Source organism: Hetaerina americana, unplaced genomic scaffold (assembly GCF_022747635.1).
Source record: "Hetaerina americana unplaced genomic scaffold, ioHetAmer1.1.p SCAF_4, whole genome shotgun sequence".
Lineage (NCBI taxonomy): Eukaryota > Metazoa > Arthropoda > Insecta > Odonata > Calopterygidae > Hetaerina > Hetaerina americana.
The window spans coordinates 24,601,999-24,615,756 of record NW_027286985.1 but is presented as its reverse complement, the minus strand read 5'-3'; the positions used below and the strand labels follow the sequence as shown (position 1 = coordinate 24,615,756).

General features: G+C 37.2%; 1 protein-coding gene across 3 annotated transcripts in view; it reads right to left on the bottom strand.

Moving 5' to 3' along the window:
* Nucleotides 1-3,411: 3,411 nt before the first annotated feature.
* st (ATP-binding cassette transporter scarlet) overlaps nucleotides 3,412-13,758 on the bottom strand; it is a 127,354-nt gene continuing 117,007 nt past the window's right edge. For all 3 annotated transcript variants that reach the window (XM_071589641.1, XM_071589642.1, XM_071589640.1), the window contains exons 14-17: nucleotides 10,508-10,643; nucleotides 10,062-10,167; nucleotides 9,145-9,245; nucleotides 3,412-3,982 (exon numbers count right to left, since the gene is read on the bottom strand). In XM_071589641.1, coding sequence (XP_071445742.1) covers nucleotides 3,798-3,982; nucleotides 9,145-9,245; nucleotides 10,062-10,167; nucleotides 10,508-10,643 — 528 coding nt within the window. In that variant the 3' untranslated portion in view covers nucleotides 3,412-3,797. The remainder of the gene's footprint in view (nucleotides 3,983-9,144; nucleotides 9,246-10,061; nucleotides 10,168-10,507; nucleotides 10,644-13,758) is intronic.

The window sequence follows — 13,758 nt, the reverse complement described above, 5'->3', positions numbered from 1 at the left end:
TTTTGACTCTATGGACTCTATATATTCCTGGGCAAATAAATGAGAAAAAAGAGAAGAAACTGCCCCCCCCCCCTTTACCCTTTCGCGTGAAGTCCAGACACCCATAGTCTTAGTGCGAAGGGAACCCAACCCTCACATATCAAAATAACCTTCGAGATGATTACTGTGATTTTATTCCTAAAATCCTCATGGAGCTGGGAGGCAATTAGGGTCTGAGGGCATTGTGCCGCGGATGCGCAGTACTTGTGGCACCCAGTGTATTGCAATGAAGGCCGGGGGCGGAGCGAGTATCATTACTTTCGAGTAGCTGATGGGGCTATGGTTACGCCCAGCCACCACGGCACATTTATACGGAATGACCATATGTTGAGTGAATTTTAGTAAGGTGTTAATTGGTTTTGCTTTGTGCGGAGGTATTAATTACATTTTCTTTAGTTTGAGTTTCCCATTGCATTCCATTTTATTCTGATTCAAATTAAGAGCTTGGCCATTTATTTTCATCATCATCAGTTTTTCAATCTTAAGATTGGTTTATTGTAGCCCTCCATGCATCCCTATTTAGTGTCAATTCCCTCATTCTCTGATAGGGTCCCTGTTTTATATCATTCTTAATTTGCCCTATGTTCTTGTCTCTTGGCCTTCGCGGGATCTTTCCTTCAATTTATCCCTCTATTATGTTTCTAACTAATCCCTTGTGCCTCAAGGTATGGCCAATCCATCTAGTTCTTCTTTGCCGTAGATCTCACAATATGGTCTTTTCCTCTTCTTTTCTTCTATATACCTCATCGTCCCTCACTTTGTCTGTCCATTTAATCTTCAGCATTCTCCTCCAGCACCATGTTTCAAATGCTTCTATTCTTCTTTGGTCCACTTTTCCAATATTCTATGTCTCCGATCCGTAGAGTGCCATGCTCCACACAAAAGTTTCGACGAAATTCTTCCATGTTTGCAATCTTATGTTCTTTGTGCATAGCAGTTGATTTCTTCTTCATCTTCTCAATGAACGCCTTCTTTGCTTGGGCTTTTCTTCGCTTGATGTGGGTCGAGCTTCTTCCATCCCAAGTTATACTGCTGGCCAATTAGATGAAGAATTCCACTTGCTCTAGTTTCACTCCTCGAATAGTGATATCTGTATTCAGCTTCTCTCTTCCACGCACAAGGATCTTCGTTTTCTTCTTGTTGATGCTCATATTATAATCCCGAAGTACTTGGTCCATAGTATTCAGGTTTGCTTTCAGATCCTCTCGCGTCCCTGCTACTACTGCGATGTCGTCTGCGAACCGCAGTATGTCCTTTTGTATTGTGTGATTTAATTCTTGGACATTTTACTATAAGATCAACCGTTTTGTAAGCTTCTTTTTCTTTTCTGACATCATTATAATTTTTTCATCAGCAAAAGATTAATTATTTTTATAACTCATATTGGCTTTCTACCGGTCTAGGATGGACACAGCCTAAACAAAGGTACAACGACAGATTCTTGCCTCTCCTAACAAAACACAACCTGGCATTCGACACCGCATTAGCTCCTCTCAATTCCAAATATTTTCTTCTTCTCTTCAATTAATCCAACTCACCCACCCCATTTCTACCCCTCCTCCGCTTGCTCAACATTCTTCCCTCTATCGCCGATATCAACATCCCACTCCAAATCAAAATGTGCGGCATCCATCTTTCCTGCCTCTTCTATATTTCTACCAGCAGTCCTCTCTCCTCCCCCAACATGCGTAGTACTCATCCGTTTGTTTTAATTTCTATCAATTTCACCTTTTCTATCCTTCTCCACACCCACATTTCGCTCAGCAGTGCTTGAAACCCTTGGCTGATTGACGAAGTAAAGCTTGATCATTCGCTAACCTAACTGATTTCATGAATTGTCCACCGACTTTCATGCATATCTCCAGTTCTTCCCATTCCTCTTGAAACGTTTCCTCAATGCATGCGTTTGACAGCACCAGTGATAATGGACACGCCTGTCTTAGTCCTCTTTTAGCACGGTCCACTCAAACTCCTTAAAAATCGTTTCCAAAAAAAGTCCATCAATCCTCGTTAAAAATTCATAAAACCGTAATTTCAATGGAACATTAACTGTATTGGTAGTAAATTCCCGAAATTAAAGAAATAAAGTCGCAGAATTTCATCACCTTATTAAACGTATAGGCGCAGATATAATATTTGGGACAGAAAGCTGGTTATCCACTAATATTGTCGACGGCGAAAACTTCCCAAAATCCTTTTCCATTTACAGAAATGACGGAAAAAATAGAATCGAGGGCGGTGTCTTTATTACAGTAAACATTTGTATTGCTTTAGCAGGGCTGAGGTAATACTGGTTAATGGTTTGGAAAGCGTTTGGTGCTCAATTTAAAGTTCTCAACCCAAAAGAACTAATGCATGTGCATCTTGCAGACCACCAGTCGACGGAGACAGTTCAATACTAGAACTAGATCAGCATATCGAAGGTTTTTTATACCAACACATTGATCGCGGCATTATAATCGGTGGAGATTTAACTGTCTCATCTATTGGCTGGAGCACACATAGTTTTAAAACTGGTGGTGAAGACAAAGATATCTGCGAATCGTTATTGAAATCTTGTACGTTGAACTCATTGAATCAACTTGTCATTTCACCAACTAGGGTCGATAATTTTCTTGATTTTTAGCAGCGAATATTCCCGAAGAAGTCTAAAGTATGGAAACTATAAATGAAATTAGTGACGACAGGGCAGTAAATGCTAAGTTTTCACATCATTGGGTCCGAAATAAGAAGCCTAAAAGGAAAATTTACTCGATGAAGTTTTCTCGGGTATTCCACCGGGTCAGGGGTTCCACATTGACCAAAATTTCGATGCCCGACTCGTGCATCGTCCACAGGGCAGATGAGGTATTTCATTCTTGGTTATATAGAAATATAGCGGCTTTCTTAATAGCTTATCGATTTTAGAGGCGCCTGCGAGATTGCAAAGGTATCAAGCTCCTCTTAAATATCAAGATATGGAAGTATGTATTGAAAAAACGAGATGAATGCTTTTGGGTTTCAAGAAACGCCAATGGATAAAGAAAATTGTCTTTTCCATTATGAGAAAGACGTATGACTTAGCATGATGCTAAATGTCCTAAGATTGCAATATGAAGTAAAGCAAACACCATATGCCATATAAAATGGGAAAAGAGTATTAATCCTTCGGATCAAACTACGGAAACTTATTTTGAGTGATTTCTCGTTTAGACTCAGATGAATAGTCTAATTCCCCAATTAAAAGCCGCACGTTTATTTTCTGATGATTTGCGGTTACTGTAGACGAACACAATTAGAAAAAATAAATTTGGCTATCACATTTTAACATACATTGAATAATGGCGATGAAAAGGAAAGAAACGTATGATAAATAATGCAAAATGAACATAATTAGGTTAGTATAAAAGTTTATTCAACATAATTATAGTAAAAAATGTTTTCATAACAATATGGCACCCTTTGGTACTCACATTTCAACTAGTGTAAAAATCACTCAAAGTTGCACGCCCAACGCAACATGTTTTTATAGGAAATTTAGCTCAAGGCTATTTATTTTGCAAAATATATTTTCTCATTCCATTTCAGTTTGAGTAAGATAAATGACTAATCGCTGGAAATAAATCGCAATTTGGAGTTCATGTGAAACTCATTGAATTGGCTCCACACTTTTTTGAAATGATCACTTCGTTAAGCCTCGTGAAATCATTGATCAGTAAACAGTTCTTTTCAAGGTTTCTTTTCAGAGAACAGTATGTTGACTTTCTTATACAGTGGGGTCATTTATTCTTTTTTGTCTTACACTGCAGACAAATATAACCCAGAATGTGGAACGAAAAGTATAAGATAACCATTGCGCTAATATTCCATGATAAATTTTGCACAGAGAAGCTATATTTGTCCAGTACATCTGATCCCTCCGTCAAACATGGTATATCATTTACAGGATCCACCATTTCGCAGGCTGAAAATAAAAATACACAATTTTCAGATATTTTTAGACACTTGTATGAGAAGGCAGCAGTTATATATATAAGCATTTATTCAAGTGATTCAAGCTCATGAGTCAGAAATTGAAGAACACATTACAAATTTTATGATTATTAATTCTTATCGAATCATTTCTTGTGCTGTAGGGAAAATAATAAAGTAATTAATGGTAACAATAAAATAATTAAAAATTAGCCTTTTATTTACATATTGCGCGGAGGTCTAAAATGGGTTGTTACTAGCAGGCTCGTATGGGTGGTTGCTGTATAATTTTTAATTGAGGAGAGATTAATGGGAATTACTCACTAGGCGATAAAATGATTTTAGAAAGATTCTAACACTAACACATCAGAAGTTAGAATTATAAAGTACGCCGGTTTTTGTGCAAAGAAATCGTAAATGAACTCATTTTCTTTATGAATAATGTTATTTTAACTAGCACTCAAAAGAGAACACCTCAAAAAGCTGGCCAGTTGGATTGACAATTGAAATGCAGAGATATCGAAAATAGTTGCGTTTTCACTTCAAAATTGCTTAAATATATCTGCAGCTTTGTAGCATATCTCGACCCGTTAATACTATGACCTTATCTGGTTTGAACCAATTAGTATATTACATGAACAATCAGTCTCAAATTTTGCAATCTCATCAAACTATTAAGAACGATTTTCTTAAAGGTATCTTTCGAATGACATAAAGGAACGTTTAATTGAAGAATGACATTTAATTTACAGTATATCCTCTACTCAGGGGTACCATCAAGCAATGACGCCTTGCTAGGATGCCGTAAATGCCATTAAGTCTAAGTCCACTACCGTATCAGTCTACGAGCACCGCTAACGGAGATGCTAACTTCATAAGAAAACGTTGTGAGTCTCCGTAGTCATCATAATACACCACCAGTTCGTGTCTACATACAAATAAAATCCATAAAATAAGCGTATAAACTTTATTCAAACGCATGTAGACGTATTTTGAAATAATTTTGTTAGATTATTGCGATAATTACGCAGGTAAAAGGCCTTTTCTAATGCTATCCACGTTTTTCTGGTATCAATGGCTACGTGTTTTTCCCTAGAGCGCCGTAAGTATATGCAACCTCGACGGATTACGGTTTCGCGGTGAGGCTAGTTCACAGGCACACTCACCCTACAATGCCGCTTGGCCGGGCAAGGTTTCTGGACACACTTTCGATTTTGAGTATGGCATGCGATAATTATTTGATATCCTGAAGTGATCTATCGACTTGGCGATACGATATAATTTGAGGACATCGAATTGCTTATCTTAATATCTTATATTTATTTCAGATCACATTTAACTTAAGTTTGCCGGGCTTAAAGATGTTTCAACACCATTTCTAATTGCAAACCCATTCACCGCCCTCATATCTCCTAATACAAAAGCATTTAATATCTATTGGTCGATATACGAGGGTCATCCGGAAAGTAGTACCCGTTCGTGAAATAAAGACACAAAAGTAAATATTAACAAACATAAAAAACTTTATTTGAAAGAGGATACTTTAAACTACTTCTCAACATAATCTCCAAGCAAATTAAGGCATTTGTCATAACGTGTGACAAGTTTCTGTATTCCTGCTGCATAGTCCTTCGCCGCCAGCTCATTGAGATACGCGAGGGACCCATCTTGCACAAATTTTTGCATAATGCAGATGGTGTTTAACAATTTCATGAACAATTGTTCGAGAAACATTGGGAAAATGCTCACAGATGTCATCAATTGTGACGCGCCGATCGTTCCTCACGAATTCGTCAACTGAGCTCACCAGTTGGTCTGTAATGACAGACGGTCTCTCCGAACGCTCATCGTCGTGTGTGTTCCCCCTCCCCATGTTGAAGTTGCGACACCACCGCCGAACAGACGACTCGTCCATTACATTGTCTCCATACACCTCCTTTAATTGGCGATGAATGTCACATCGGCGAACGTTTCTTGCATTGAGGAATTTAATCACTGCCCTCACTTCACAACTGGCGGCGTTCTCAATTTTTTTAAACATTGTAAACAATCACAGAAACAACACAGGCAATGCTAGCGTCACGCAACTTGGCTCAGAGAAGGCAGACAAGCCACTGAAGCTATCTGACCTCGTCCAGCGGCTACTCGCGTCGTCAGCACTTCATGCGGCACGAACGGGTACTACTTTCCGGATGACCCTCGTACTTAGGATATCCGGTGTATATAGTTTCTATCTCTCGTTTCTCAATCTTCATGTTATAAGGAGGATCGATATTGGAAATGGGATATCTTTTTATCTATCTGGTAATCGTAATAAAATGTAGTGTATTGCTTAAATATTGCATTCGACATAGGATAAATAGCGCTGTCGGCACATTTTATTGTCAAAGAGCCATAGTTAAATATAAGCTGATATTATTATTATGTGCTCCTCCGCCCGATGTCTTTCTGTTCTGTAAACAATGTTCTTCAAATCTTTTCTGGCAAAATAAAGCCATTCCGACTCATGATTCAAATTGGCGACTTAGAATAATGGTTGTTACGCGTCGTTGGCAAGAGTAAGGAAGAACGATCTGTGTTAACAGTTAGAGATAAGTAAGGTTGGATAATAGCTGAAACAGAAACTGTCTAAGAGAGATGGAAAGAATATATAGAACTGGATGGTAAAGAACCTGGCCAACAAGCTTAGACATAGAAAGAGAATATGCCGTAGATGAAGATAGCTTAGGTCCAGGGATATTGGATGATGAGATAGAAAGGGCATTAAGGGATATAAAATCAAATAAGGCCGCGGGGGTAGAAAAAATTCCTGTGGAACTACTATTAAGTTTGGGAAAATGTGGGAGGAATAATCTATATAGACTGATTGGTATCATCTATGAGGAAGAAATCTGACCGGAAGACATTGTGAGATCGTTGTTAGTTCCTATTCCGAAAAAGGTAAAAACTAAACCATGTAAGGATTTCAGAACAATAAGTTTGATTTCCCACGTAGCTAAAGTTGCTCTCAGGATCGCCAACAAAAGGATGGAGAGTAAGGCAAATGATTATGCAGGGGATGATCAGTTTGGGTTTAGGAAGGGGAGAGGCACGCGCGATGCCATTGCAGTAATGAGATCGATCAATAATCGAGAGAAGTGTAGAATACAATCAGGAAGTATTCGCCTGTTTAAAAATTTCAAAAGGCATGTTATAGAGGGAATCGGGAAAATCTAATGATTAAATTGCAGAAAAGAATAGATTGAGGGATTGGGGGCTCATCCGCAACCTGTGCATGTATCAGACTGTATAGGTGTGCCTGGGGGACGGGAAGTCCGGATGGGCGGTGATAGAAATAGATGTAAGGCAGGGTTGTCCATTATCACCGGTGCTGTTCAAAGCATGTGTTAGGCAAATGATTAAATATGTATGGGAAGAACTGGAGGTAGGAATGAAAGTTGGCGGGTAATTCGTAAAATCAGTTAGGTTTGCTGATGACCAAACTTTGCTTTATTAATCATCCAAGAGGTTGTGAGCAATACTGAGTGAATTGGTAATTCAATGTGATAGATATAGGATGATAATCAATATAAATAAAACAAAGATTATGCGATTTCACAGAAAGACAAAAGCTACGCTTAACATGTAATAGGAGGGCAAAACATAGAACAGGTAGAACAGTAACGTATCTTGGAAGTGTTTTGGACCAACACGGCCAAAGTAGTAGGGAGATAAAGAGAAGAATTGCACTAGGAAAAGAGGTTTTCACAAGGAGGAGGGAGTTGGTGACAGGGACGTTGCGTAAGGATGTTAAGAAAAGACTCGTAAAAACTTTGATATGGAGCGTAGCTATGTACGGCGCGGAAACGTGATCATTGAAGCAGGAGGATAGACGTAGACTGGAGGCTTTTGAAATGTGGGCGTGGAGAAGAATGGAGAAGGTGAAATGGACCGAAAAGAAAACAAATGAGGAAGTGCTAGGCATGGTGGGGAGGAAAACGGCTAGGAGCTAGACATGGTGGGGAGGCAGGAAAAATGGATGAAGGGCGTATTGGTTGGCAGTGGGATGGTGAAGACTGCAATAGAGGGGAGAATGTTAGCCAAACGAGGAAATGGCAGGAATGGGATAGAGATGTTGGACGGGATGAAGGGAAGAAGGAAGAACGTAGAGAAAAAGAAGGGCTTGTGTTTTGGAGAAGGATATTGGATTGTTTTTTGTAAGTAGAAAGAAAATATTTTGTTGTTATATATTTGGTATTTGTGTCCATCCAAAATCTGAAGTATTGAGTTATCAGTAATCAAATTTCTTGATGCTTCGACGAAATTCTTTGCGAGTCACTTGCTGATAAATGAAATTTAGAGAAAGCAAATGATTTACCAGGCTCATTCCGTGACCAAGGGATGCTGTAAAGTTTAAATTCTGGCTTTCAGTTTTAAAATTACAGTGGTTATTGAGTTCACGTTCCTTCCCGGTTAACAAATATTACTTAATTAAGAATCTTTCTTGATTATGTGATCGAGTTTTCGGAAGTCTGGTTGATGGGTATTCTATTAGTTTTTTCACGCCAGTAGGACTTTTATTTTTGAATTTCACCTTCAAATTGCTTACATGTTGTGATTTACGACGAAAAGTCGTTGGGATTGACTGAGATTGGAGCTACGGTTTTTCCATTTGTTGGCTGGGGGTATTTTACTATCATTCGACTCGAACATACATTCATCGCACTTACCGTGGTGTGTGCGATCTCTTTCGGTGCCGGCGAAGTAAAAATATTTTTTATTATTTTTTGCTTTTGTATTAATGGAATTTAATCCCTTTTTACTATTACTTTCACTACACTACCATACTAACTTAATGAAAGGCATTTCCGAGGTTCATGAAAACTAAAAGCTTTCTTCTTCAGTTAACTATGTAGTATTAGTAATTCAATTTTGGTCTGATAAACCGTAATTACTACGGCTATCATTCACCTACCATACTATTTGATAGAATTTTGTTTTGCAATTTAATAAAAGAATACATAGCGCAGTATGTTAATTCTTGAAGCAAAAATACTTTAGGGTCACGGAACGGCTCAGAATCTAGATAAATGACTAATATACGAAACATTTCCGTTATGAATACAGAGAATGTGAACAAATTTCATATCATAAATTATAAAATAGGGTACTTACTTATATTGTGGATGCCATCCCACTGCACAATGGACATGGCTTCGTTAGAGTACATCAGCCACGAAAGATATTTTACCCAGCCAATCATATTCGGAATAGTGCTGAAAAATTGGAATAAGAACATCTATAAATTTTCTTTGAGTGGCAAAAAAGGAAGCACATTCTATGACAGGTAAACTGTTTTTATGAGCAATCCTGAAGTTGACCTTCCCAAATTCTACAAATAATTACAATTGTTCCGGGAGAAAAGGAATACCAGAATTAGGTCGTTGGTGAGATGCACGGCTGCTGAAGGATTGAAATGTGCAGGTAGTATGGAAAATATGCAATACGCAATGTGTGCGTACGTATGAGTGTGTGAAGTACTGTATTTTCCTTTGTTTTATTGATTATTTGCTACATATGACTGTGACATAATTTGTAGTAGTCTTGATAAAACTTTATTTATATTAATATTTTACATAGTATGACATACATTTTTTCTGATAGGCATGAATTTATCACCAGGGCTATTTAAATGTCAAAAACATCAAAAGTGATCATTTTTGAAGCTGGATATCATTATAAAAATGGCCAGTTTGTAGCAATAAAGATGAAAATCATCACTATGACCCTACGTAATTCAATGATGAATCCGTCATTATTTTTATTATTCATCATCGTACTACAGTTGCATGGGAAAATAATGGTACATTTTGAAATTGAATCAGTATGTCACTTTTCACACGCTATTAGCTGTATATTGAGCAGTCATTTTGGTATCCGATGGCGTCATAAGAGTTCAGACGATAAAAGAAATGAAAAGGGCAATATACTTTTTCGAAATACTATTCGTATCAACTTTCAGCGAATTGAAAAAATTACTTGAACTCAGAGTAACTAAATGCTAGGGCTTGTCGCCATATTATGTCTCTCACCTGATTTTAATAAATAACCCCGCTGTGGCCATCAAGACAAAATCAAAAGGCACCAAATAAGTCATTGCCATTGCCACGGAATCGAAGGCTGTAGAGAAGAAGCATCCTGAAAATGAAGATCGTTTTATTTTCATTCAAACATTTAGTTTTGACCAATGTGTCCATTACTTTGTGTCACAGTTATTGACAACATATATAATTAATCTTATTTCTTTTGGCAATACGCTCGAGGCCCTATTCAGATTTAGTTAAGTTTGATATCTTGAAAAAGATATAGCAACAATTTACATTAAAGTAAAGAAAAGTTCAATTTGCTCAATATCATACTTATGAATAAGTGTAAGAGAAATTTCAACCTTGATATCTCTTTTAGAATTATCTTTAAAATCTATCGAAAAGATATATTTGAATAAAATTTGTAGATTTGGAAAGCATTTGTAACTTACCGCAAGCAGCTGACACGTTCATTGTCAGCACGGAAATGAAAATTGTCATGAGGAATGCATAGACTGAGGGTCTGAGGCCTATCATCCAATAGCAGATGAGTACAAAGAGGAAAGGTTCAACAATGAGTCCAGGAAGCTGAAAAAAGTGAAACAAAAGTTAGAAAAAAGATGAAAGGCTAAAAGTTAAATTTTGATTTTACAGGCAGTAACAGTAATGCGGCATACTATATAATCAGGTTTGACATGATCGAAATGATATATAATAAATTCATAAAACATTCAGGAACATATGGAAAAAAGTGTTAACGTAATATATATATATATATATATATATATATATATATATATATATATATATATATATATATATATAATATGTATATGTAACATATATATATATATATATTACATATATATATATATAATATATACTCATATACAGAAACAGATATAAGGAAAAGGGATAGGAACACACATAAAGGACGAGCACAATAGAGGTGGGGAGGGCGGAATCGAACGGATCACAGGAGTAAAAATATTTCCTTGACCGGGACTCGAACACCGGATCTTTCAACTTGTCGGGCGGATGCTCTTAACCACTTGAGCTATCGAGGAAACGTAATTTACCATGAGATCCGTGGGTCTAATACGTCGCCAAGCGCCCCGATTCTTTGATTCTTTAATGAAATAATGAAATAAGGACAATTTGCACTTTTCCACAGTTTATTTAACGTACGACGCGTTTCAACTCACAGAGTCATCATCAGGTACAAGATGACTCTGTGAGTTGAAACGCGTCGTACGTTAAATAAACTGTGGAAAAGTGCAAATTGTCCTTATTTCATTATGATGAACTTCCACGACCTCAAGCCTGAATCTGTTGAACTGATTCTTTAATGTATATACATTATATATATATAGATATATTTTTATTTAAAAAAATACAAATAGACCGTAAGTGGTGTTTTGCGCTAAATATATTACACTTAAAAATAAATGAGAAGCCGGGATGAACAAAAGAATTACTAGAAATAATTTGGCGTTTAACCTAAAGCAGTTCTACTCTTTAACGAATACCTTTCACTTCAAGGAGCACTCCTCTTCTCTCCGAAATATTAATCATCTTCTAAAATACCATGCGTTTTTGAAAGAACTCCCCCACACAACAATCATAGCCATCCCCATGCATCACCAATTTAAAACGACAAATCCTCAAGAAACAAATACAAAAAACTAATCAAATCCGCTGCTACCCTTTCTCCAGCTTCCGACAAAAATACATTAAACTTCCTTCAACACATGCCATTTCCTCTATTTTTAAACGACTTAACCTATCGATTTCTTTCTCTGACAAAAATTTAAAAACCTGCCCTCCTGTCTCAAATATGATACTCCTACTCTTCTGAAATCCTACCAAATTCAGTACCCCCACAAAACAACCAAAAATGTACCGGACAAGCAATTCGTCTCCTCATAAGATTCAAGGAAAATTTAGCATTCTTCTGAAACAAAAGATTGAAAAAATCCAGCATCGCCTCATCTAATAGATAGTAACCGCTCTAAAACTCCTTCAGACTTTCATGTCATAAAAAGTCGTCCAGATCATCTCCTTGACTCCTACGAATGCATTTTCGTCTTTAAATCCGACATTCGTATCAATTCGGACCTGGGGGCCCCGTTTTTCCCTCTTCCTCACGAATTTATCCCACCCCTCCCTCCCACTTTCCCTCCCTTAACTCCCATTTTTACCCTTCTCCGCGATCTGTTGCGCAGTTATTAGGTAACCATTCTTTGCTTGATGAATATGGACTTGCCAACGAAACGGAATTGCATATTTTCCCACTTTATCTCTCTCCTTTTCTTTTTCCTTTGATACATCCGTGAATATAATTTTTCCTTCAAAATCTACCCTTCCCTTCCACCACACCACGTCCCTACCCCGGTGACCTCTTGTTATATCGTATCACTCGCACATAGTGATCGTGTCACCAGCATCAAGATGATCCTGCCGTCGCCAATTGATTAAGGGTTCTTCAGCAAGCGATCGATCCCCGGGATTCATAACTCCTTATTCAATCCTCACCCCTTCCTCATGCCACCCCTTGCCTCTCACCAATTCAGCATCATTGGGTATTTAAGGCCCTCATAGAAATCACATACATCCTCCTGCTCAAAAGCCGTACCCCAATTGCTGGATTGATGCAAATGCTAATGTCGGGGTCAAAATTATATGTCGCGGGAATTTTACAATTTACTCCTGGCTTCGTATTCACGCTTACCTAATGGTTATCCTATCCATCGTTCTAAAGGCATTTCATAGTCTCTGTGGGCATAGTTTTAATTTATTAGAATTATTACTAGAGTAATAATTAATTTCCGCATATTTTAAAATTTTAATTAAATTTTAAATTAAGCAATTGTCTCAACGTCCTGCTGTTTATAACTAAGTTTGGGAAAAAATAGGATATATATATATATATATATATATATATATATATATATATATATATATATATATATATATATATATCCATAGAAGAATAAATTTTCGCCAAAATTTTACAAGGATGCCTAAGAATACTTATAATTGCAATTTGAAATGAAATGGAAATGGCAAAGGTGAACGAAAACATCGCTTGCTGCTAAGTAGCGAAAATTTAAACATTGTGTGACCCTAATATTGTCCCGCATCAAAAAATTAATTGATGTTAACTCGTCTTAAGCAATTAAATTTCAAATCATCATTTTTGTGTAGTTATTTTTAATAATCACTCTACGGTGTAAAAAATTACCGTTAAACCCCATAAAATTTGCAGTACACATTTTGAGGCAAAGCTGCTGCTTACGCGAAATAAAAAAATCACCAAACTCTCAGAGGCTAATTTATATACTTTTAAATCCTATTGTATCCTTAAAATTGAGAGTTATAAGATTCTCGAAATCACGCTACCTTCAGAATAATTACATTTTTTAATGGCCTATTCAGATTGAAATGGCCAACGAGTAATTAGGGCAGACTTTCTGCCCTCGTCTCGAAATTTGAGGCTTAACTTGTTGCCTCGGATACCACTTCGAAGCCCTCACGAAGAATCCGGGTTTCAAATTTACGAGGTTATTGATTTTGACGGGGCCATAATTCCGTATCGGCATTGACGTCCAGTTAGAGAACTTCAGCTGTCTCCTCAGATCCCGTTTAGCCGGATGAAATTTATTTTTTGAGTCGTAAATGAAAGCTAGTGACTCTCTTTCGA